The 24,439-nt window shown below is 55.8% G+C and overlaps 1 protein-coding gene across 1 annotated transcript in view; it reads right to left on the reverse strand.

The window, feature by feature from the left end:
- Positions 1–8,395: 8,395 nt before the first annotated feature.
- The window catches only part of SPNS3 (SPNS lysolipid transporter 3, sphingosine-1-phosphate (putative)), a 64,697-nt gene continuing 48,653 nt past the window's right edge, over positions 8,396–24,439 (reverse strand). The window contains exons 10-13 of the mRNA XM_027767168.1: positions 17,876–17,941; positions 10,240–10,338; positions 9,977–10,148; positions 8,396–8,783 (exon numbers count right to left, since the gene is read on the reverse strand). Of these exons, the coding sequence (XP_027622969.1) occupies positions 8,695–8,783; positions 9,977–10,148; positions 10,240–10,338; positions 17,876–17,941 (426 nt within the window). The 3' untranslated portion in view covers positions 8,396–8,694. The remainder of the gene's footprint in view (positions 8,784–9,976; positions 10,149–10,239; positions 10,339–17,875; positions 17,942–24,439) is intronic.

The following is a 24,439-nucleotide window of genomic DNA, read 5'->3' on the forward strand; positions in this document are numbered from 1 at the left end:
CCCGCCCCGCCCACCAGGCCCGCGCCCAATCAGCTCCAAGCTCGGGCCACAGCCCCGCCCCGCACGTGCTGCCCCGGGGGGTAGAGGGGGGCCCCGGCCGCAGAGCCCCTCCTGCCCGACGGGGGCGTAGTCACGCTGGAGCCGCGCGGCCGCGGAAGCCCGCGAATACCCAGAGGGGGTGTGCGCGGAGCTACGAAGCCCCGAGTGGGGTGCGGGCAGCAGGACTCCCCAGCACCCACCTACCCAGTCACCACTAGTGCAGTGGACTCCTGACAGAGACTGGGGGTGGGCTGAGGGTAAGCCTAGGGTACTTCGACAACCGGGAGACAGGGGTCTCAGGCGGCCAAGTCAGGGCGCCTTTGGAGAGCCCACCGCCCAGCAGCTCCTCACACACCCTGACTTCATCAGTTCCAGGAGGGCAGTGGATGAACCAAGAAACAAGATTGGGGGTGCCTGCCTGGCACAGGACCCAGACCTACACCGGGCATGGAAGGTACTGTTGCCCACTCCCCAGGGAAACCCAGACCCAGCTCCTGACCTAACTCTGAGCCCATTCCTGTGGGCGCACCCAGATCCTACCTCCGACCCATAGGGCCGCAGCCCCTGTCAGGGAGAGCCAGGGCTCCCATTGGGACTCAACAAAGACGGGACATCAAGAAGGGGCCTTCTCGTCGGAGGATACCTCTAAGCGCCGTGGCTAGGGGGGCTCAACAAAGACAGGACAAGAAGGGGCCTTCTCGTGGGAGGATACCTCTAAGCGCCGTGGCTAGGGGGGACACAAAGCCGGCAGTGGAAGACAGGAGGCTGCGTCCTATCCCAGCTCTGCCCTGCTGTGTGATATGATCTAGGCAAGACCAGTACTCTTTCTGGGGCTCTCGGTTTCTCTCTCTGGGGTCATGGGAGGAAGGAATTTAGTCTGGAAGTCTGAGGGGTCAGTTCGCCTCAGGGCATGGGAAGATTCCTGTCTCCTGTGGAAAGTGGCCAGATAGCTTCTGGGTTCAGGACCACCAACACTGCTTCAACACCTCAGAGATGCTGAGGGTCTGTGAAACCTGCCCCAACCTTTCTCCATTCATGTTTGGGGCTCAGAAATTAAAATCTTGTACAAATAAAATGCGGACAGCAGAGCGTTAGAACTGGACAGACCCTCAGAAGCCAGATCATTTTTTCCTGTGTTTCACGAACAGGTCCCAGGGCACAGACATGCGGCTGGGCAGGGCAGGGCTGGAGCTGGCCCTCGGCTCTGATGCCATCCTCTGGCACCAGGACCTCACTTCCCACTGCAGGCTGTCCCAGACCCTGTGTCCACAGGCAGGTGCATTTCGTGAAGGTGTTGGCCACGGTGAGTCATAGCATAGCCAACGGGTGACACAGCACAAGGCACCCCCACACACGCTGTCTCTTGTGAGCAGAGTTAATCCCCAAGCTGGTGTTTCTTGGCGCCTTCGAGGTGTATTTTAAATTCTGCGAAGTGACTAAAAATATGCTTCAGCGTGTTGAGTATGAATGACTGTGACGGGAGGGTTAGGAAAACAGATTTCATTCTCAAAGTTGCCCGCTGCCTCTTTCCAGCTTGCTGAGCTCAGGCCTGCAAAGTCAGATGGAGGAAGTTCCACCGGGTGGCCTGGGATGACAGGTGATTAACAAGCAAGGCCAGCCCTAGCAGCTCCATGGGGCTAAAACTGGCCAATGATCCAGCCATCATCCTTGGCTCTAACTGTGTGGGTGCCAACAGGAGGACAGCGTCCAGCTGTGTGGTGCTGCCCAGCTGTGGAACTCTGTCCAGTTGTGAAGGAGGCACCCCTATGACTCAAAGCCCAATTCCAAAGTTCCCTTCCCATTCCCCAAACTCATCCTCGCAGTCACAGCCCTGCCCGGTTTTCTAGCCCTTGACTGCAAAGGGGAGCATTCTCTTCCCATGACCCCTCACTTCGTAGCCCTGAGTAGGACTCAGAGCAAGGGAAAAGGGCAGAGTTTTGAGCCCTTCACATTTGGGGGACTTCTGAGCTACCGTCAAGCAAGCTAACAATTATCATGGCGTGGGTTTAGCTGGAGTTTTAATTCGCAATCTCTAGTGTAGGTGCTTCTGTGAAATTAGAGGCCACCAAGGGAAGGACAATGAAGAGGACAAGTTCTTTCTAGCTCTGTAAGTGTGGGCAAGTCCCAGGGGCCTTCAGAATCTCTGGCAGCATCATGGGACCCTCGGCCATCAGCTTGTAGGGTTATTTCCATCTCACTGATGAAGAAATTCAGCCTCCCACCCTAAAGAAGCGACTGGCCCAAGGTCACATTCCTAGTAAATGATGACGCTTGAACTACACCCAGGTGTGTCCACTTCCTAATCTAGCCTTCCCCTCCTGCCTCGCGGCACTACCCTTGGCTTCGGGAGGACTCCATTTCCTCATCAGCATAATGGAAAGCTGAATTCGATGGTGGCCAAAGGACCTTCTGCTATCTACTCATTAGGTCTAGACTGTAACTTTAAAACAGATGGAGCACAGGGCATTAATGGCCATTATTCCAAGGACAAGTGTATTTGAGATCTGGTAGAACAAACAGAGAAGTTGGTGTCCTTACTGAAGGACATCTCTGAGCCTTCCTGGTGAGCATGTACACTGTGCATCTCCCACAGGGAGGGACAGGCTGCCATGTTCCCACGTGTACTTGGAACATCTTGCCAGACCAGAGCTCTGTAAAATACACCCTGAGAAACAACGGCCTTCAAAGTGCACACCTCCCCCTGCCCATATCCCTACGTGAGCGTGTCTTCAGGCTCCAGCCTCACTTGCCTCCCTTCTCATCTGGCTCAATCCCCCTTGGCAGCCTCTCACCCATGTCAGGGCTTCCATGTGCTCATGGCACCCCGGCCTCCATCTCATCTCCAAGCACTTGGTCTGTATGCATGTGCACATTCCCCCCAGAGACAGCTCTGACACCCTAAGCCCACATGTGCAAAACTGAACTCACCATCTCTCCTCCAGTATTGCTCCCACCGCTGTCATTCATCTCTTGACAAATAGCAGCAGCATCCACATTGTCACCAAGCAGGAAACCAGGAAGCCATTTGGGACTCCTTCTTCTCCCTCGCCTCCCATATCTAAGGTTAGTATTTCCAAGTGTCCCCATTGAGCACTGATTTAGTTCAACCCTGTCTCATCGGGGCCCTCATGAAGTTCAATGCCATTTGCCCCAACACCCCCCTCCAGTCTTTTCTCCACGCTGCTTGCCAATAACATTCTAAATCACCCATACGACCCCATCGCCACCTTGCACAGAACCTTTCCATGGCTCTCCACTACTTATAGGACCTAAGACACCTAATGTCATTTGAGACCAGCCCATGGCCTAGTGGTTAAGGCAGCTGGATCCCACATGACCAACTGTGCAGTCTGAGTCCTGGACTCAGTGGCTTGAGAAACACACCAGGCACATGTGTGTGCTTGCCCAAAATTTAGAAAGGAGGAAGAAATAGATTAGAAGGGGTTTGGGTGTGGCCATTCCCCATGGGGGATGTTTTCTCCTCTCTCCTTTCTCTTTATCTCTCTCCTCCTTCCTCTTTGTCTCTGGCGAGTACACACATCCGCTGAATTTTTTTTAATCCGATTTTCTTAATACTGTCTCCAAGACCCTTCACAATCTCTCCTGACCCATGATGATCCCTAGCCTCAGATCCTACTACCCATCTCTCAAAATTACACTCCACTGCACTGAACATGGAGTTCCCTGACCTCATTTACAATCATTATACTTCCTGGACCCTTTGAGAAACACACCAGGCACATGTGTGTGCTTGCCCAAAATTTAGAAAGGAGGAAGAAATAGATTAGAAGGGGTTTGGGTGTGGCCATTCCCCATGGGGGATGTTTTCTCCTCTCTCCTTTCTCTTTATCTCTCTCCTCCTTCCTCTTTGTCTCTGGCGAGTACACACATCCGCTGAATTTTTTTTAATCCGATTTTCTTAATACTGTCTCCAAGACCCTTCACAATCTCTCCTGACCCATGATGATCCCTAGCCTCAGATCCTACTACCCATCTCTCAAAATTACACTCCACTGCACTGAACATGGAGTTCCCTGACCTCATTTACAATCATTATACTTCCTGGACCCTGGGGGAGTGGCCAGGATCGGGCCATTTGTCTACCGTGCCTGCTCTCCCCTCAACATAAAAGCTTTTGTCCTACTAATGCAATGGTGATTCAGGACCACGGAGAGCGTCTCATGTGCAACCCCCTCCCCCAGCCCTTCCAACAGGCTCTGCCTAGGCTGCCTACCCAGCTCTTCCCTCCCACTTGTGCTTCAGAAACCCAGCACAGACATGACTTCCTCCAGGAAGCCTTTCCTGACCCACCTGAACAAGCATCATTTCTTCCTCTGGGCTGTTTGGGAACCTGTCCACCTCTCCCTCCATCACACCAAACTCATTATACTGATTGTGTTTGTACAAGAGTCCACCCCCCTACCCACCCACCCGCAGAGCGTGAGTCTCCAGGGCCCATACCCTGTCTGATTCATCTCCCCGATCTGGTACAGAGGAGGTGCTTAGAGAATGTTTGTTGATTGAATGAATAAATGACATTTAGCAGGTGCTCAGGAAATGTGTGTTGATTTGCATCATGTGTCTATAGCTCTGAGTGACTCAGACATCAGCAAGCTTCCTCTCCTGGTCCTCTAGAAAATGCATTTCCTCCCTGATTGGCTCCACCCTCTATTAACCTCCACCTGCCATTCACCTCCGCCCTTTGGTTGGCCTTCTCCACAGGTTGCCACTCACCGGTGGGAGGAAGGCATCTCCTCTCTATTTCTGCTGTTGCCAAGCAGTCCCCAGCCCCCAGCCTGGGCCTGCCTTGTGAGTTTTGCTTAGAATGCTTCATCTCTGCCTCTCTCTCCTGCTCAGAGCAGACGGCCCTGAGTCCCCACTAATGCAGGAGTTCCTGTTCTGTCATTTGATCATTTTTAACACAGTTCTAAATTATAGAAGCTTCAGTCTCCTTTGATCATGGACTCACATGATCAGAAATGAAGAATCCCTTGAAGGATTTTAAGTCCAGCCTCTTCCCCAACCTGCAGACAGGCTGCATCTTAGACAGGGCTAGTGGCCTGCCCGAATTCATTTTAGTGGACACTGTGTTTTTATTTTTGTCATCATTTTCCTTTTGTTGTTGTCTTGCTTTGTTTCGATGCTCCAAATGCATGCTCCCTCCTAACAGCACCCAGTTCCCTGGCCTGAAAGGGTCTATAAATCAAGGCATGGGCATAGGAACCATGCTAGCCCAACTGGACAATCTGGCTCAGGGCTTTAAATCTTGAGAAGGGTGACAGAAGAACAGGGAGGAAATGTCTGAAGCTGTGACCAAGACTTCCAAATAAGATGACCCAAGAACCCTGACTCCTGAATCTCCAATCTTCCCAGCAATTCTGTGAGCTCTCAATATGCTCCTGGTAAGTCTTTTTCCTGCTTAAGGTATTCCATTTATTTCTGTTGCAGATGACCCCACAACCCAAGCAAATATGGTCGCAGAAGGAGCACATGTACACACACCCCTCCCTGTGCTGGGGTAAACAATAGCCCCAGCACCTCCAGCTGCTCCTGCCAGCTCTGTCCTTAGAGGCTGCATTAGATCAAATAACCTCCCAAGCCCATCCAGGCATGGAGGAAAGTCAAACCCTGCAGGGGATGACAGACAGACCCAGGTCTGGTGTCGGAGAGACCAAGCCAGGGCTGGGGTGCAGGAATGTGCATGCTCAACCCCTCAAGCTGTAGGTCTGAGTGGGAGGAGAGTTTCTATCAGTACCCTATAAACAGGCCCTTGTGGCTCACACACGACACAGAGAAGAGCATGCACAGGGTCAGGCACCCCTGCATCCCGGATGACAAGAGCAGCTGGAATGCAGCGTGTGTGTCTGGAAAGAGTAATTAGCACATGAACAGAGCAGGGTGGGATTCAGGATTCCTCCTGCTGAGCATCATTTTCCTCCTGTTGACATTCTCAACAAACAAGTCTGGCAGTATTAGTGACTGGGATTACCCAACAAGTGCCCTTTAGGCCGGGAAGATGTGTTCTATTTACAGACTCCTCCACTCGAGCCTGAGTGGCCAGGCTCTCCCAGACTCTCCAAGTCACACCTGAGAGTTCAACCCACCGTCACCAGCCCCAAAGAGGTAGGAGGTGGGAACTAGGGGAAGCAGGGGTCAGGGTTGGCTACAGAGAAGACACTGGTCTCAACCACGTCCAGGGCTGGCCAGTCCTGGTGCTCCTGCCCTGCCCCATGCCATTGTGGACAAAAGCACCCCATAAACTTCTGACTGGGTATCTTGTCTAGCTCCGTCCTGGGAAGCACCACCTAGCCCCACCCAGCGACTCAAACACTGGCGTGCAGTGAGTCAGAAGGAACTACCCTGGATTACAGGATTAAGTTCCAGCTCCTCTGCTGGCATCTGAAGCCCCTCTGGCCCCAGCCTCTTCAAATTCCTTTCCCTGGGACCAGCAGTTGACGTAATGGCTATGTCACTGGACTCCCATGCAGGCGACCTTGGTCGAGTCCCAGACCTGGTGGCTTAAACTCATGCTGGGTGCGTGTGCGTGCGTGCCCAGGATCCCGAGAGGAGAATGGAGGAGAAGGGATTGTGGAGTGGCCATCCCCCCTCGGGGGTGATTTCTCGCTTTCTGTCTCTCTGGCTCTCTCTGTCTTTCTGGCAAGCGCATGAGCCCTATAGCAAAAAACCCTCTCCAAAACAAAAACAAAAACCTCCTCTCTCCTCTGATGTCACCCTCCTCCCTGGCCACACTGCCCCTCCTCTGTGATTCATTACACACCTCCATCCCACCCTTCAGACCTTTGCCTGTCCTGTTCCCTCTACCTAGAATTTCACCCCAGCTATTACCAGCTCCAAAGCTACCTCCTCAAAGGCTTCTGAGGGGTGTTATCTCTTCCTTTGCCCAGAGTTGTACCCCAATATTTCCCTGTCCTACCTTGGACTGTGAGGACCAAGGTAGGGTTGGAGTGTGATTCGCTGCCTGATGCTCTGATGACACCCTCTGATACCAGCACACGTTTGTGGAATTGGCATGGGCCGAGGTTTCTTTCTCCCCAGCGGCTGATCCTGGGGTGGGGCTGTGGGAGAGGGACCAACCTCTGACTCTTGGGAAGCCCTCACCCATTTCTAGAAGTTGAGCCTCACAGAGGTCCACCCCAGGGCTGCTGGAAAGGATGTTCAGGCCCTGAGCTGGGCTTCTATTGATTGAGACCCAGCCCATGAGAACCACATGAGGCCTGGCTAGAAAAGCCACATTTAACAACACACCTCTGCAAGATAGCTGGGAGGTCTGCAGTTCTGAGAGGGACAGGAAGTGGTCCCAGGCACCCTGCCAGCAAGTGCCGAGAGAGATCTAATGGCCCAGCTCCAGCCCAACCTCCTTCCCGGGTGAAACCAAATACCCTCGCAGATCCTAGTCCTTGGAACTTCAGGAGCTGCCTGTTGCACGAGTTCCATGCATCAAGTCATGGATCAAGGGGCAAGTCAGCTGGTGAGGCTGACTCTCGGGGCAGGTGTGGGCTGTGCAAGGGAGCCCAGCTCCTGGGGCCTGTCACAACCAGTGATGGGGGCAGGGAGGACACTGCGGGAGGTAGGATGACGCAAGCGCAGGTCAGGGGTGCGCGGGAGTCTGGGTCACTGTCCTGCCCACGCTGCAGGGAGACAGGCACAGCCTGGCACAGTGAAGGGGCAACTCGCAAGTGAGCAAGTGATTGCCTGGCTGGGCACCAGGGGAGGGGAGAGGAGCTCAGTTTCATGGGCGGAAAGAACATGCCTTCCCGCTGCTGCCCGCCTGGAAGCTGTTGATCTCCTGCAGGGCCCACTGAGCCCAGCTGCTCTGAACCCAATGGCAAGCGTGGGTCCCACCAAGCTAGCCCTCCCCACAGATTGAACTGGGGTCAGCGTGGGCAGAGGGGGGAAGTGCAGAACACGGCATGGTCGGGAGCATGCATGCACGGCTGGGAGCATGCATGCACGACCAGGCTCGCCCCTTGGCGTGACTCTGGGGCGGCTGCATGTGTCTGTGCAGGCTCAGGCACCCTCTGCGTGGTTCCCTGGGACCTAAAGCCACACACCCACAGCAGAATCTAATGGAAACCCACCCCTAAGGCCACCAACGTGGCCCCCATCTTCCGTTCACAGGGTGGAGTCGCAGAGGGGTGTCTTGGGCCCCCACAACGTTGCCAACTAGGGAAGCTGTGTCAGAGGGAAAGGTCCAAGCTGGAGATCCCTAGAGAGCCCCATGGAGGGGCAGCCCTGCATCCTTAGCCCACATGGCCCACCTCTTGTCCTCCCATGCCCAGCAGAGGCACAGCAAAAGCTGTAAACAGAGGGCAGGCTGGAGGCCTGGACTCCATGGGCTTTGTCTCGGCCACGCTTTAATCGGGCTCATCGCAGCCAGGCTGAGGACCCCGGCTGGAGCAGCTTTCTGCTGGGTGCAGGCACAGGCCCAGGCCCCCCACAGAGGGTGCTGACAGCTCAATTCCCAGCCCAGGCGCTGGGCCCTGCCAGCTTTCTAGCTGGGAGCGAAGAAGTGGCAGATGCAGCTCGGCCAGGGCCCCTGAACCACAGCCAAAGGTGGGCAGAGGCAGTGCTACTGTGGGGGCCAGCAGGAGGGGTGCAGGCAGGGCAGGGGACCTCCTTGCTGCGGGGAGGGGCTCAGGGGCGCTCTGTGAAGGCAGGGGTTCCAGAGAGCAGGCCTCGGCTCTCCACGTCCACGCTGTCCATGTCCTTGCTGTCCGGGGTCCCTGCGAGAAGAAAGAGGCTCAGCTGACCCTGTGGGAGCAGGAGGTGCTTGCAGCCAGCCTGCAGTCTGTCAGGGAGTCCTCTAGACTCCATTTACAGAACGAACTCCAGACCTGACTCCTTCTTACCGTCAGTGCCACCAGTGGTCTCGGCCCACCACTCTCGGGATGGTCAAAGCCTCCTACGGCCTCTGTAGGAGGCTCCAACTCTGACCCTCCAGTCCATGATCAACACGGCAGGTTTTCAATGTAAATTAGACCCCCTGGGCCTCCTCTGCAGGAACCCCACAGCCTCCCATCTCGCTCAGCATTGATGTCTCCATCTTTTGTTTTGTTTTGTTTTGTTTTGAGAGGTTTTTGCTATAGGGCGCATGCGCTCACCAGACAGACAGAGAGAGACAGAGAGACAGGAAGCGAAAAATCACCCCCTGGGGGGTATGGTCACACCGCAATCCCTTCTCCTCCATTTTCCTCTGGGGTCTTGGGCACACACGCACATGGGCCCAGCAAGATTTTAAGCCACCGGGTCCAGGATTCGAACTGCAGTCGACTACATGGGAGTCCAGCGACATAGCCATTATGTCAACTGCTGGTCCCGATGTCACTATCTTTATGAGGACCCCTGGAGCTTCATGCCCTGGCCCTGTTACTGCCCATCCCTCTCACTGTCCCCCTTGTTCCTACTCCAGCCACACTGGCCTCCCTGCTGTCCTCAAACACCTTGGGCCCCACCTCAGGGCATTTGCACCAGCTGTTCCCACTGCTGGGAGCACCTTCCTCCAGATTGCTGCATGGCTCACCCCGTCACCTCCAAGTCTGCTCCAGGGTCCCTTGTGTAGTGAGGGTCTCCTCGGCCACCCTGCTAAAAGCAGCAATCCGCCCCCCCTGCCCCTCCCTACTCCCATCCCTGCTCTGAGTCTCTCCTTAGCACTGTCACTCAGGGTATGTTTCCCGTGTTTCTGTTTCTGGTCTGTCTCCTCCCACAGGGGCGTCAGCTCCATGAGGGCTTGGACTTGGACTTGGCCCAATCCGTTCACTCCCTGGCCTCTGCAACCTTGCCTGGCACAGAGCAAGGGGTCAAAGATATTTCTGAATGAATGCACAACCAAACTGGCCAGGGGATCAGGGGCGGCCCGCGCTCCCGCTCCTGTCGTGCTCGGCCCTGAGCCTGGCCTGGGTGTGAGGGGTGGGGGTACCTGTGCTAGGCTGCCAGGCCTGGGCCTGGTCTCTCTCCAGGTGCAGAGACGTTAGCAGGAAGCAGCCTCCACCCAGGGCGATGACGAAGGCGCAGCACAGGAAGCTCTGCTGCAGGCTGAGGAAGCGCTGCAGGTAGGAGTCGGGGCGCCCTGCCCGCAGGGCGCTAGAGATCTGCCAAGAAGAGGGGCTAGTTCTGCTGGCCCTGGGGCCAGCCCCCAGCTCTAGCTAGTGCGCTGCCTCCCCAAGCCCTGCCCAGCCTTACCAGTCCGGTGAGATAGGGGCTGCCTGCGTCTCCCAGGATGTGGCCCACGGTGATCTGAAGCCCCTCTGCTGTCCCCCGGCACCTGGGCACCACCACGGACTGCAAAATACACAAGCATCAGGGAGCTCCCCAAGCTAGGCGGAGAACGGGTGCCCCTTCACACCCACCTCCTGCTCCCCGCCTGCCGAGGGTTTGCTGGAGGTGACAGGTGAGTGGGATGGGAGGGTGACACACTCCTGAGCCTGAAGCCCCTCCCCCAGCACCTGAGGCTCAGGAACTGAAGCCACGAAACTTCCAGTGCCCCGGATGGGGCAAGGCCTCCTGATCAGCGTTCCCTCTTAGGAGTTTGTTCTTGAACTGGGTAGGGACCAGGCGTGGCTATGAACAGTGAGGGGGCTGGGCGTTCCAAACAGGGGTGCAGGAGGCAGCAGTGCAGGCCGGCAGGGTGACGAGGTGCACAGCCAGGTGCCTGCATGTGTGGGCCGTGGGCAGGGTGCTACAGAGGCCTCAGAATTCTCGGGAACGTTTCAAGGCCCTTTGGGCAGAGACTAAAGGTGGCCTTGCTGGAAAGGCCCACACAACTCCATGGAGGAGGGCAAATAGGCTAAGGATATGAATTCCACAAAAAGCACAAGGTAATGTCATGTTGTTTGATGATTCGATGATCATACACTGTAAGCATGTTTTGAAAAATGTCATTGTGATGGGGCTGGCAGGTGGCGTGGTGGTTGAGGGTGCTGGTACTCCCACATGGCCAACCACGGTTTGAGTCCCAGACCTGGCAGTTTGCTTTCTCACTTTCCCTCTCTCTCTCTCTCTCTCTCACTCTGTCTCTCCCAGATCAAATTAAAATAAATAAAAGTTAAATAATATTATTTAAAAAAATCTTTATTGCATCCCACAAAGATATACAACAATAAATCATGTATAAATAAGAAATTATAAATAAATTTTTTTTAGAAAAAAAACAAAACAGGATATGAATTCTGGAGTCGGACTGTCAAGGTTCCAGTCTCAGGTTCCCTATCCACCAGCTGTGTGACTTTGGGCAAGTTGCTTCATCTCTCTGTGCCTCAAACTCCTCATCCCGAGATGAGGACACTGACAGCCCCTGCGCCCAGGGTTATGTTCATTATCACTCTTCCCCTGGGCCCAGCGGCTGCTGTGGACGGCAGAGGGAAACTCCAGCCTGGAGGCAGAATGTTTCCTGGTTCTAGAAGTTGCTGTGGTTCTATCCAGCTTCCTTCCCCCCTCTGGGCCAGCTGGAGCATCCCCACTTGCCATGTAGGACTTATCTGTGAGTCACCTCCTCTACAAAGCCCTCCCAGAGTCCAGGTGCCTGCCCTGAGCACCCACAGCCACCTGCACACCCCTAACTGAACTTCCATCACCCAGAACGGGGAGGAGGCCCTTCTCTGTCCAGCCCTCCATGGTGGAAGCAGCAAAGTCCTTGTCTAATTTCTCTAGGGGTCCCTGGGGTACAGCAAGGCAAGAGGCACAGAGGGGAGTAGCTGAAGTTCTGCCAATCAAGTAGGTCAAATAGAACCATCTGGAACACTGGTCCCAGGAGAAGCCCTGCCTGAAACCCAGGGCTGCAGCAGGGCAGGGGAGGGAGAAGGAGAGGGTTCAGAATACACCACTCAGTCACATGGCCCCAATAATGCAGCCACAGGGGGCTACCCACCACCAAGTCTTATCCCCAAGACCTAGGAGTCCATAAACAGAGCCTGTCCAAGAACAACAACAAGAATAATCATACTTGCTACCGCTTACTGGCTGCTTCCTGCACGCCTTTGGCATATCAACTGAAACGAGCTGCAAAGGAGATACGGTTACTACCTGCATTTTACAGATGAGAAACATCTCTGCAGGGAGGAGTAACCTGCCCAGTGTCACCCAGCCAGAAAACACCAAGGCTGAGCCTCCATCCCAGGCCTTCTCTCTCCAAGGCTGACCTGACCTCTGCTGTTATGGGCGAGGGGGAGCGGACCATTTAGCAATCATTACGCGTTTGTTATAGAACACTTTGGACCTGGAGAGAAAGCGGAAGAAGGTTCACCCCCAGCCTGCAGATCTAAGAGTCATTGGAAGCCAGCAGAGACCAGGGACAGACACTGCAGGTAGAGGACGGCAGAACCACGTGTGGCAGCAGGAGCCCAGGGACACTGTCTCTGGATTCTAAAAGCCCAGAGGACGAACGCAGGGGGTCTGCTGAGAGGGGTCCTTGTGATGAGCAGCGGAGTGGCAAGAGTCACTGTGATCTGCTGAGAGGGGTCCTTGTGGATGAGCAGCGGAGTGGCAAGAGTCACTGTGAATGACCAACCAGGACCAGGGTCACTGGCGCTGGGCCACTCTGTCCAGGTGGTGAGAGAAGCTGGGCCTCTTGCCCATGCCAGGGATCTGCCAACAGCCCCAAGAAGGAGCTGACCACAGCATTGCACCTTCCACAAAGACTTCCTTCTCGCCCCATAATTATGTGATTACTCACGGGTGATTCTGGGGAGTCAGGCAGCACTTCCTAGAGGGAGAGCACTGAATGTTTCAAAATGTCCCTGTGGGGGCCGGGGCTGCTTGGCCCCTGAGAATAAGGTGCAGGCAGGCTGGCCCCTTCCTCCCCTCCCAGGAGCTCCGACTTGCTGGGCCCAGACCTGCTGCTGCTGCTGCCAGCTGTTAGAGGTGGGTCTCCTACGTCTGTTCTGGGTCCCCATTGTTTTCACACAGCCAGAGGGCCATGGCTGGGCCCAGCTGCAGCTGGAGAGCCCAGGGGGTCATTTCAAAAATGAGAGGCTTTTGGGTTCCCAACAATCCAGGCTCGCTCTATTCTGAGACAACACCACCTCTGTTTTCGGCTCTCCTTTTTTAGAGGAGCTGTTCCCTCTATAGCCCAGGGCAAAGCCAGTGTCTACTAAGGGCCTGCAGGAAGGCGGAGCGGCAACCACCAGGTGCAGACGCCCTGGCAGCCTGCCTCCTGTGTTCCCCACCCAGACAGCCTTGGGAGGGTGAGACAGAGAGCGAGCAGACGGCTCCCTGGGGGCAGAGGCTGAGCAGGGAAGCTCTGAAACATGGGTGGAGGGAGGACAGGGAAGGTGATTACCCCTTGGGGGTTGGGAAAACCTGCAGAGGTGAGAGACGAGCCTGGAGGCTGGATTCCAGAACCCCAAGGACAGACCTGGGAAGACAGAGTGAATTCTGCTCCACTCCCCACACTGGGGCAGGGCGAGCAGGTTCTGGGCCATCCTGGCTGGGGCCCAGACAGCAGCTGGAAGGGAGCTAGAGACCCCGTGAGTAGGTGTGGGAGGCAGGACCACAGCCTGGAGAGCCACAACCTCGGCCTTCTGGGGAGCAGGAGCCTCTGATGCCACGCCGGGCCAGAAGGCTGCCAGAGTTGGGTCCTGACTGTGACTGAGCCAGACCACCTCCATCAATAGAAGGCACCCCACATGGCAGGGGCTGCTGGGGCACAGAGAGAGAGCTCCCCACCAGAGGAACTTGTGAACAAGAAGAGGGTTGGAATTTTGCAAAGGCTCTGTGGGGCAAGGGAGCAGCTGTGCCAGCCCGATGTTCTCAATGTGCTGCTCTGAGGAACACCTCCCTTACTGGGAGATTCTTCAGAAAAGCAGATCCCGGGGCCGCAGGGGCATCGGGGTTAACGTGCGCCAGGCTCCCACAGGGCCGACTGTGGTTTGGGTCCTGGACACAGCAGCTGCTTTCTCCTTTTTTTGTCTCTCTCTCTCTGGTGAGCAAACTAAAATAACAATAATAATAATAATGGGAATTTCCAGGTAGTGTAGTGGTCAAGGTGAAAAATTCCCACATGACCAATGGTGGTTCAAGTCCCAGACCTGGTGGCTTGCTTTCTCACTTTTCCTCTCTCTGTCTTCCTCTGGCCAAATTAAATTAATATCGATAATGATAATATTAAATAAATAGGTATTGAAGATAATAATAACAATCATTTTTAAATGAATTCTTTTCTTTTTTTTTTTTTTTGGAGAGATTTTCACTGTAGGGCGCGTGCGCTCGCCAGACAGACAGAGAGAGACATAGAGACAGAAAGCGAGAAATCACCCCCCAGGGGGGATGGTCACGCCGCAATCCCTTCTCCTCCATTCTCCTCTCGGGATCTTGGGCACGCACGCACACGCGCCCGGCGTGAGTTTTAAGCCACCGGGTCCGGGACGTGAACCACGGTCGACTACGTGGGAATCCAGCGACATAGCCATTACGCTAACTGCTGGTTCCCAAATAAATTCTTTTTTTAAAAAGGAAAGAAAGAAAGAAAAGCGGATCCCCGGAGCCTAGTGGAGACCGACAGACTCAGATCCTGAGGACAGAGGGCCTGGAACCTGAACTGGTAACAAGCTCTCCGAACCCAATCCTCATTCACAGCAAAGTCTGAGAGCCCCTGGCCCAGCCTCTGAGGTCCCATCTCCGGAGAGAGGATTCTCAGCCGCGTGGATAAGGGATCTGGGAGAACAGTACCTGGAGGCAGGATGGAGCTGGGCCAGCGCCACCCTCGGAATATGCATATGCGGGATGCAGAGCTGCGTCATCCGTAGAGCCAGGCAGCATCCGCAGTTGCCACCACTCTGCCTGCTGTACAACTGAGCAAGCCGAGACCCAGAGAGGTTAGGTCATTTGGCCAGGGTCACACAGCTAACCAGTGACAGGGCCAGGACATCCCTGTTTTCCTGTCAGTCCCTCTTGGCTTCCTTTCCAGCCCAGAGCCGTCCCCTGAGCATCCCCCTCGGCTCAGCCTCACCCTCTGCATACACGTACCCCAGGGTGTGTGTCTCCTGCCTCAGGATAGTGCAGGCCAGCAAAGGGGACCTTCCTCTACTTCCTGTCACACACCCCATCCTCATATGCTTCCTGTCCCTGCTCTACTTGAAGGTTCCTCACTGCCCCCAGGCCTGGGGCTTGCCCCTGCCCACTCACCCCTAATGCCACAACTCTCTACCCACTCTCCCCTCACTGCCCTAGAGGCTGCTCTGGCTGCGCCTCCTGAAAAGCAGCACCCGCTCCCGGTGATCTGGCGACTCCAGCTGCCATCCTCCCTCTCCTCCCCTGGCAATGCAGCTCCTTGAAGGAGCTGTCTACACAGCAGGTCCCCCTTCCCCTTCACTTCCTCCTCAGTGTACTCCAAGCTGCACCTGCCCCTGAACTCCACAAACACGGGCGTCCCCCATCACCTGCTGGTGCCTGCACTGGGCCCTGCACCCACTCAATCCCTGAACCTGTCCTTCTTAGGGCTCGTGTGCTCACCAGAGAGACAGAGACAGAAAGTGAGAAATCACCCCCTGGGGGAATGGCCATGCCGCAATCCCTTCTCCTTCATTCTCCTCTTGGGATCTTGGGCATGCATGCACACATGCCCAGCGTGAGTTTAAGCCACCAGGTCCAGGACTCGAACTGCAGTTGACGACATGGAAGTCCAGCGACATAGCCATTGCTCTAACTGCTGGTCCTGAACCTGCCCTTCTTGCCAGGGAAGCCATAATGTGTGGGACTGAGCTCCATGGGCTGCAAGAATGGGGCCAGCTCCATTGGCAAAGCGTAGAAATGCAGACTGGCCCCAGGGTTCCAGGGGGTGAGAGGGCAGCGAAGGGGCTAGCAGTCTGCTGGTGCAGGGGGTCTCGTTCAACGTTGTCCAAGCCAGGGAAGGACCACGGGGAGCCCTAGGGGTCCGGCCTGGCTCCCAGCAGGGGCAGCCAGCTTCCCAGATAGGCCCATCTACACTGGCCCTAACTCCTACTCCCCCATCCCTTGCTCCATAACCACCCGCTCCACCCCACCCCCACCGCGCACATGCTCCTCTCTAGCTCTACAAAGGGCCCGACTCTGCCAGGTTAATCATTCTTGTAAACACAGACACTGGGGGGACAGGGGCGCAGTCTTCACATATCTGTGGGGCCGTCATGTGGAAAAGGGAGCTGAGCAGTGGGGGAGCAGGCAGCGGAAGCTGTGGGGGGTAGGTTTGGCTCCATTTGAAGTGCCTGAGAGAACAAGCTATGTTGGGAACGGGGGTGTTGACCGCCCTGTGCCTGTACGTGGGCAGCCCCAGGCAAGAAAATGTTTACAGAGGGCTGTTTATTGAGGGCTCTCCTGTAGGGTATCACTCACCCTACCAGGTGGGTCATGATTATCCCATTTTATAGACAAGGGAACTGAGGCCCAAGGCCATGCAGCAGGTCTGGGGCTAAGTCTGGGCTGGAGCCCAGGTGTCCTGTGCAGGGAGGGGCAGAGAAGACCTACCAGCCCTGCAGCTGTCGGACACACCGAGGGACTCACTGACCCTGGGCTACGGCAGGGCAGAGTTTCTCTCAGGGAGGGAGCGTCCTGTCCACAGCAGTATTCAAGCAGGCATTGGTGACTAACTGACCACACGACCCCATAACTCTTCCAAGCTCAGATCCCAGGATGCCAAGATTTCTTTGGGGATAGAAAATAAGAAAGTGAGGGGCTGACAGGTGGCGTGGTGGTTAAGGCACTGGACTCCCACATGGCTGACTGTGGTTCAAGTCCCGGACCTGGCAGCTTGCTTTCTCACTTGCCCCTTTTTTTCTCTCTCTCTAGTCAGTTAAAAAATAAATAATAAAAAATAAAATAAAATAATATAAATCTTAAAAAAAAAAAAAAAACAGAGGATGAGAAAGAAGAGACCTCCAAAAGGCCATGAGAATCCTAACCAGCATTCTCTGCTCCAGGCTGTGGGCATAACTTTCTCATTTCACCACCGTGACAATGCAGGAGGTAGGTACTGTTATCATCCCATTTTTCACATAAGAAAAGTGACTTGCCCGAGGTCACAAGGCTAGCTAGTTGGTGGCAGAACCGGGGCTGAAACCGAGGTCACCCCCCTGCCCTAGACAGCCCTCGGGATCGCTCTCAGCCCGTTACCAGGCTGCCTTGGTTCACCCGTGCCCAGCACTTGACTCCCAGGCTGCCGGGAGGTGGGAGAGGGAGGAGGGCTCTCAGGACATCCCCAGGCCCGAGATCCTGTGGTAGCCACATGGGCACAGCCCTTCACAGTGTTCAAAGCCCTTCCCGCCGGCTCCCAGAGGGAGGCTCAGGGTAGGGCTGCCTTGGAGTCTGGTCACAGCAGAGTCATGTGGCCAGGACAAGCAGCAGGCCTCACTACAGGACGAGCCAGCCCCTTCCTTACACGGCAGCTTGTGAAACACGAGGCGGGGTGGGCTGGGCTGACCGGGGCTCGGCAGCAACTGCCCTGAAGTCTGCGTCCCCATCTGCACACCCCACAGTGAGGTCAGGCACCCTGAGCTTGCCGAGAAGTGTTGTGTTCAAGAGAGAGGGAAGGGGCAAGCCCAGGAGTCAGAGCCGGGGCCCCCATACCAGTGCCCTGGTGCTGTGTGATCTTGGATCAAGCACCTGCCCTCTCTGAACCTCCATTTTCTCATCCGCAAAATGGGGCTAGGGTCAGAGGAGAGACACTTAAGAGTCTGGGGGGTGGGAGGCTCTGGTTCAGCGGCCTTGGTCCCCTACCCCACAGTCCCTGCAGCTCCTCCCTCTCCTCACACTGCTCAACAGCAGAGGCCCAACCCTGAGCTGGACGAACCCCAGCCCCCTCTGCTCAAAAGGCCCCAGGACTAACCCCCACCTCGGCCCCCACACCTACCAGCAGGATGTCAGCAACCACTGCCCAGTTACAAGACAGAAGCAGCTCCCCGAGGGCCAGGAACACCTGTGGACAGAAGCAGCCTGGGTGAGCATCTGGTCTCGGTCGCCCGCCCCCGGCACTCCTCTCCTCACCCTTGGGGAGGACAGACTGAGGCATTAGCAGGATCCACTGGGGTGAGCGGGGTCTGGATCTGTGTTTCCAGGCTCAGCAGCCCCAGGAATGGGTCGACAGTCCCAGCTGGGCCAGGCCAGCAGCCATGAGCTGGAAGTGACTGCCAGGTCTGAGAACACGCTCCCCTGCTGCGTGGCCCCAGGGCCCGGTCATCAGGTCACCGCCAGACCCCACTAGAAGGAAACCAGGCCTTCAAGGACCCTTTTTCTTTCAGTGTTTACTGATTTCTTTCTCTCGTGAGAGAGAGACACAGAGGAAGAGAGATATAGGCATCCCCAACAGGGTCCTCACAGCTCACACATCCCCGGCCTCGGCCAGCATGATCATGGCATGGGCATGACACCTGTGTGCACCCAGCACTCAGAGAGGCCCCAGGATGTGAACCCAGGACCTGTGCTGTGTGGGTCCAGTTGCGATAATACTGCGTCACCTCCCAGTGCCCAGGCTACTTTTGTTTTTTTTTAATATAACTTTATTTATTTATTTTAATTTGACCAGAGAAGAACAGAAGGAGAGAAAGAGAGAGTAAGAAAGCAAGCAGCCGGGTCTGGGACTCGAACTGCAGTCAGGCACGTGGGAGTCCAGCGCCTTTAACCACCACGCCAACTGCTGCCCCCCACCCCCGGCCACCTTTAAAAGATGGAAAAAATGGGTTCTAAGCAATATGGCCGAAGGACGGTTTAGAGCTTGTCCACTCAGTTTTCTCCTGAGGCCTGACTATACTCAGAAGGCACCTACTATGTGCCAGCCAGTTGCCTGGCCCCAGGCCATCCTCTTGCCAGACCCTCTCGAGCAGCATGGGGAGGTGAGCAAGGTCCCTCACACCCATTGTGCAGACAGGGAAAGCGAGCCCTGCAAGGCCAGGGCCTGTCTGAGGTCACCGGCCGGAACAAAGCCACGAGGCCCCTGTCCAGCGCCCACCCCTGCCTGCTCTGCTCTGAGAGCCTCCAGTGACCACAGGCCACAGCAGGCTGGTCCCAGGGGCTCCCTGAACTCCCCCGCCTCCTGCCGAGGGATTAAAACAATCCTCATTCCCCTCACTCAAGAAGAGTTTAATGAAGCAACAAGAAGAAAGAGGGGGGAAAGTCCCCCTTCTCAGGGCTTCCGAGAGCTTATTGCTGGGGTGGAATTAGTCATTCCTGGAGTCACGGGGCTGTTCCGGGCAGCCCAGGCTCAGGCACCCAAAGGCCTGAAGTGCAGAGGCCTGGGAGCACCCAGGGCACAGGGCCCCCAGGACCACTACCAGAACACCTACTATGCGCCAGGCATGGCCACACTGGCTACCTCACTGATCGCGCAGGCTTTGTCACGTGATAACACAGATGTCATTACACCCATTTCACAGACAGGAACCTCAAGCCCAAGGACACACATCAAGCCACTTCCTGGGGAGTCCCCCCCCCCCCCCCCCCCCCACGCTCCTGCCGGGGTGGCCCCCCCCCCCCTGTGACTGGCCTATGCAAAGTGAGGTGAGGAGCACTGGGGGAAGAGTTCCTGGAAGGTTGCTCAGGGGAATGGGAGAGGAACTCAGTGCTAGGAGGGACTGGCGATGGGATGGGGTGGGCCCCGGAGAGCCACTGACAAGGTGGGCAGAGTCCCCACACAGGCAGAGGCCAGCAGCTGGGGCCGGAAGGTGCCCACCTCCATGGGAGGCAAGAATACGGCAGAAGGGCAAGGAGCCAGGCAGCTGTATGGCCCTGCAGTCCCTGACCCTTGGCACCCAAACCAGGAGGCCCCCCCGGGCAGGATGAGTCTCTCCGTGGCCTAGGACACGGGGTGGGGCACCACGGGGGTGTGGGAATCAGGAAGTCACCGGTGGGTAGGTCTCGGACCTGCATTCCAGGCGGGGCCCAGGCAGTCCTCAGACCTGCATTCCGGCTTGACAGGGTCTGCCAGCTGGTCTCCCGGGGTGCATGAAAACCAGACAGCTCCTGTGCCCTGCCCTGCAATAGCAGGGAGCCCAGGCCTCTCCCCTCCTCACACCTCCTGCTGCCCGCAGTCCCCTCCCTCACAGGACATACTGAAATACACCTTTTCCTTCCTCCAGCTGGAGCGGGTGGATCCCGACCCCAAAATAGAGCTGCTTGGAGGCCGGCTGCAGCCACAATGGGCCCTTTCAGGCTGAACAAGTCACCAGAGGATGCCAGGTTTCCCCAGACACACCTGGAAACCGGCACTGCGCCACCAAACGCTGTCTCCACTCTGCGGCTTTGAGGGGCAAAGGGCCCGGCTGGGGAGAGGCCGCCTTCTAATCCCGTAATTACAGTCTCCTGAGGCCGCCTGGGCCCGAGGGGGGGTTCTACCAAAAGGGGGTGTGGGCGGAGGGCCCCTTCCCTATCCTGTCCTGCTGCGCAACCTGGAGCCCCCGTCTTTCCTCAACCAGACCAGATGCGGAGCAGGTGCTCTCTCAGGCCTGGCCAGCACCAACTGCCTGAGCGGCTTTTTTTCAGACGGTTTATTTATTTATTTATTTAGGGGATAAATTTTTTGCTACTGGGCATGTGCACTCACCAGAGAGGCAGAAAGTGAGAAATTACTCCCCTAGGGGGATGGCCATGCCACAGTCCCTTCTCCTCCATTCTCCTCTCGGGATCTTGGGCACGCACGCACATGTGCCCAGCGTGAGTTTCAAGCCTCTGGGTCTGGGACTCAAACTATAGTTGGCCATGTGGGAGTCCTGTGACATAACCGTTATACCAGTTCATGGGCCCCAAGGGCCTGGGCTTCTAACACTGCAGCCTGGCTTTATGCTGGTGCTCCCCACGGGCTGGTGCATCTGGCTCTAGAGTTAAATGGCTTCCGTGACCAAGGTTCAGACTTGGGTTCCATGTTTTGTTTTTGTTTTTGTTTAATTATTTATTATCATTATTGTCCCTAGTATTATTTTTCACATGAGTTTTGCCAGAGAGAGACAGAGAGAGAGGGAGAGTGAGAAAGCAAGCTGCCAGGTCCAGGACTCAAACCATGGTCAGCCATGTGGGAATTCCAGCACCTTAACCTGCTGGCCCAGGTTCCATGTTTGTTTAAAAACAAAATATGGGGACCAGCAGTTAGTGTAATGTCTATGTCGCTGGACTCCCATGTAGTCGACCACGGTTCAAGTCTGGACCCAGTGGCTTAAACTCACGCCAGGCACATGTGCGTGTATGCCCAAGATCTGAGAGGAGAATGGAGAAGGGATTGTGGCGTGGCCATCCCCCCTGACTTCTTGCTTTCTATCTCTCTGTCTCTCTCTTTCTGGTGAGCACACACACCCTATAGCAAAAACCTCTCCCCCCCCCCAAAAAAAAAATATATATGTGGTGGTACATGGCCAACTGTGTGTCTCTCTCAAGTCCCAGAACTGGCAGCTCAAAAGACACAGCAACCACATGTGCATGCATGTCCAAAAATCCTGAGAGGGGAATGGAGGAGAGGAATTGTTGCATGGTCAGTCCCCCAGAGGGAGTGGTTTCTCACTTTCTCTGTTTCTCTCTGGCAAACACATGTGCTCTATAGCAAAAAAAAAAAAAAAAAGGGAAGAAAAAGAAATAGAAATAAACAAAAAGGGCCCTGGGGCCAGCAGGTAACATGGAGGTTAAGGCAGCTGGATCCCACACGGCCAACCGCACAGTTAGAGTCCTGGACTCAGAGGCTTAAACATCACACCAGGCAACTGTGCATGCATGCCCAAAACCTTGAGAGGAGAGTGAAGGAGAAGGGATTGCGGTGTGATCATCCCCCTGGGTGCGATTTCTCGCTTTCCCTCTTTCTGTCTCTCTCTCTGGAAAGTGCATATACCCTATAGCAAAAAAATAAAGGACCCTGATTTGAAGAATTTAGCTGACTGTTCAAAGCTACTCTTTTTTTTTTTTTTTTTGGAGAGGTTTTTGCTATAGGGCACATGCGCTCGCCAGAAAGACAGAGAGAGACATAGAGATAGAAAGCGAGAAATCACCCCCCGGGGGGGATGGCCACACCACAATCCCCTCTCCTCCATTCTCCTCTAGGGATCTTGGGAACGCATGCACCCGCACCCTGCGTGAGTTTAAGCCACCGTGTCTGGGACTTGAACCACGATCAACTACATAGGAGTCCAATGACATAGCCATTACGCCAACTGTTGGTCCCTCAAAGCTCCCCTTACATGGGCATCTCAGCCCAGCCATCCTAGGCTTCTCCTGGACACCATCTCCCAGACAGCCACCAACATCTCACACTGACCAGGTCCTCCACTTCATCCCCTCCCCTGCCCCATGTCACTGTTCCCACTGTGGCTGAGTCAGGACACAGGTCCCAGGCACAGACTGGCCACCGCAAGCTGCCGAAGCTGCTTCTCCTCTGGCTCAGGGACAGCCTCTCATCCCCTGTCATCCAGTCCAGAGGCCAGGGCAGAGGTGAGGAGAGTTCCAACATGCCTCGCTGCCCTCATACCCCTCTAATGCAATCCGTGTCCTAAATGCTGCTCAGATCTGCCTCCCCCTGCAGCTCGCTGTGCTGGCCCGCCCAGCTGCCCCCACCTCCCACCCCGGGATGCTGTCCTTCCCAGGCCCCACCATCTCTGCTGTGGAGGGGACTTCCAAAAGGGAACTCCGGCTCTGCCCTTGTCTCCTCAGAGCCCGTGCACACTTCCCTGCACCCTGACTTTGTCCCCCCCAGGTCAGAGGGCCTGGGAACACTGCCTGGAGCCTGAGAAGCTTGGAGCCCCTCCGCCCTGGCCTCTGCCGTTTCAGACTCAAGAGGATTTCCCCTCAAAGTGGGGGAGCCATGATGAATATCCCTGGCCTTAGTCATCCATGGCCAGAAAGAGGTACACCCACGCTCACACTGTCAAGCACACACCCACGCTCACATCCACATACAGCCTCGCGGCTTGCACAGATGCAGGCGTACACAGGCCTCACCCTTGTGCATGTGAGTTCCAACTCATGTGGACACTTACATATACATACATGCAGGGCCGACCTGCAGGCCTGGTAGTTAAGGGAATTGGCTCCCACATGGCCGTCACGCAGTTTGAGTCCCGAACCCAGGGTTTGAAAAGCACACCAGGCACATGTGCATGGGTACCCACAATCCTGAAAGGAGGGAGAAGAAGAGAAGGGACTGTGGGGTGACCACACCCCATTGTGGGGTGCCTTCTTCCTCTCCCTCTAAGTCTCTCTCTGGCAACTGCATGTACCCTCTGACCAAAAGAGGAAAGAAGGAAAAGGGAGGACGGAACGAAGGGAGGGAGGGTGGGAAAACACATACACGGACGCTCAACCTGGGACACACGCAATAAACATACACAGTGCAAACATACACGGGGGCCATGGATGACATTCAAAATATCAAAGCATGGTGGCAAGGACCCTGGCTGAACGGACGGTGGCTGTAAACACAGGGACAGGCATGTGGGATACACCAGCCGAGTAACAGCCCAGCACGTCCCCGGGCATACCTGTGCTCACCTGATAGGCATGGCAAGTTACACACACACACGCACATACATGTCCACAAACATGCTCACAGCAGGCACAGGGAGGGCGTGGGATGCAGCTGGAGCACCTGGCTCAGGTTAGGGTCAGAGGGGCAGGGCCTTCAACCTCGGTCCACCTCGGTCTTCTGACACGGCGGGAGAATGGCTACCAGAACCCACCAGGAAGGGAACGGCAAATGTCCCCCACCAGCTCGCGGTGCCTGGGGCAGAGCTGAGCCCCAACCTCCTGCCTCCCGCCTCCCGCCTCCACCACACACACACCAACTTCTTGCTCAGCATGGCGAGAGCACACCCTGGCCGCCAGCAAGCTGCCACACTGGCTGGCATGCTTGGCCCCTCGGCATGCCAACTTGTAATTGCCGGGACTGGCGCTGGGGCATGAGGGCACCGCCTGGTGTCCGGGGGCCGGCGCAGCCCCGCAATCAGGTCTGCAGGCAGGTGAGGAGTGAGGCAGTGCAGGGAGTGCTGGTTCCTCCTGCAGAGTTGGGCTGAGACCGTGGGCTCCCCCAGTGGGCTGTGCTGCCTGTCCTGGAAGGGGCACCTGCCAGACCCTGAGGAAGCACGGCTGGGCCTTTTCAACCCTCTGAGGCAGCCCCTGGGAGGGGGCCAAGCAGCAAGAGAAAAAAAGGCTATTCAAGAAGGCTCCCAGGACCAGCAGATGGTGTCATGGTTACGTTGCTGGACTCCCACGAAGTTGACCATGGTTTGAGTCCCAGACTTGGCAGCTTGGGACTCACACCGGGCACACGTGCATGTATGCCCAGGATCTGGAGAGGAGAATGAAGAGAAGGGATTGCGGTATGGCCATCTCTTTTTCTGTCTCTCTGTCTCTCTCTTTCTCTCCAGTGAATACATGTGCCTTGTAGCAAAAAAAAAAAAAAAAAAAAAAAAAAAAAAAAAAAAATCACCATTAAAAAAAAAACAAAAAA

Source organism: Tupaia chinensis, unplaced genomic scaffold (genome assembly GCF_000334495.1).
Source record: "Tupaia chinensis unplaced genomic scaffold, TupChi_1.0 Scaffold143973_1, whole genome shotgun sequence".
Taxonomy (NCBI): Eukaryota; Metazoa; Chordata; class Mammalia; order Scandentia; family Tupaiidae; genus Tupaia; species Tupaia belangeri.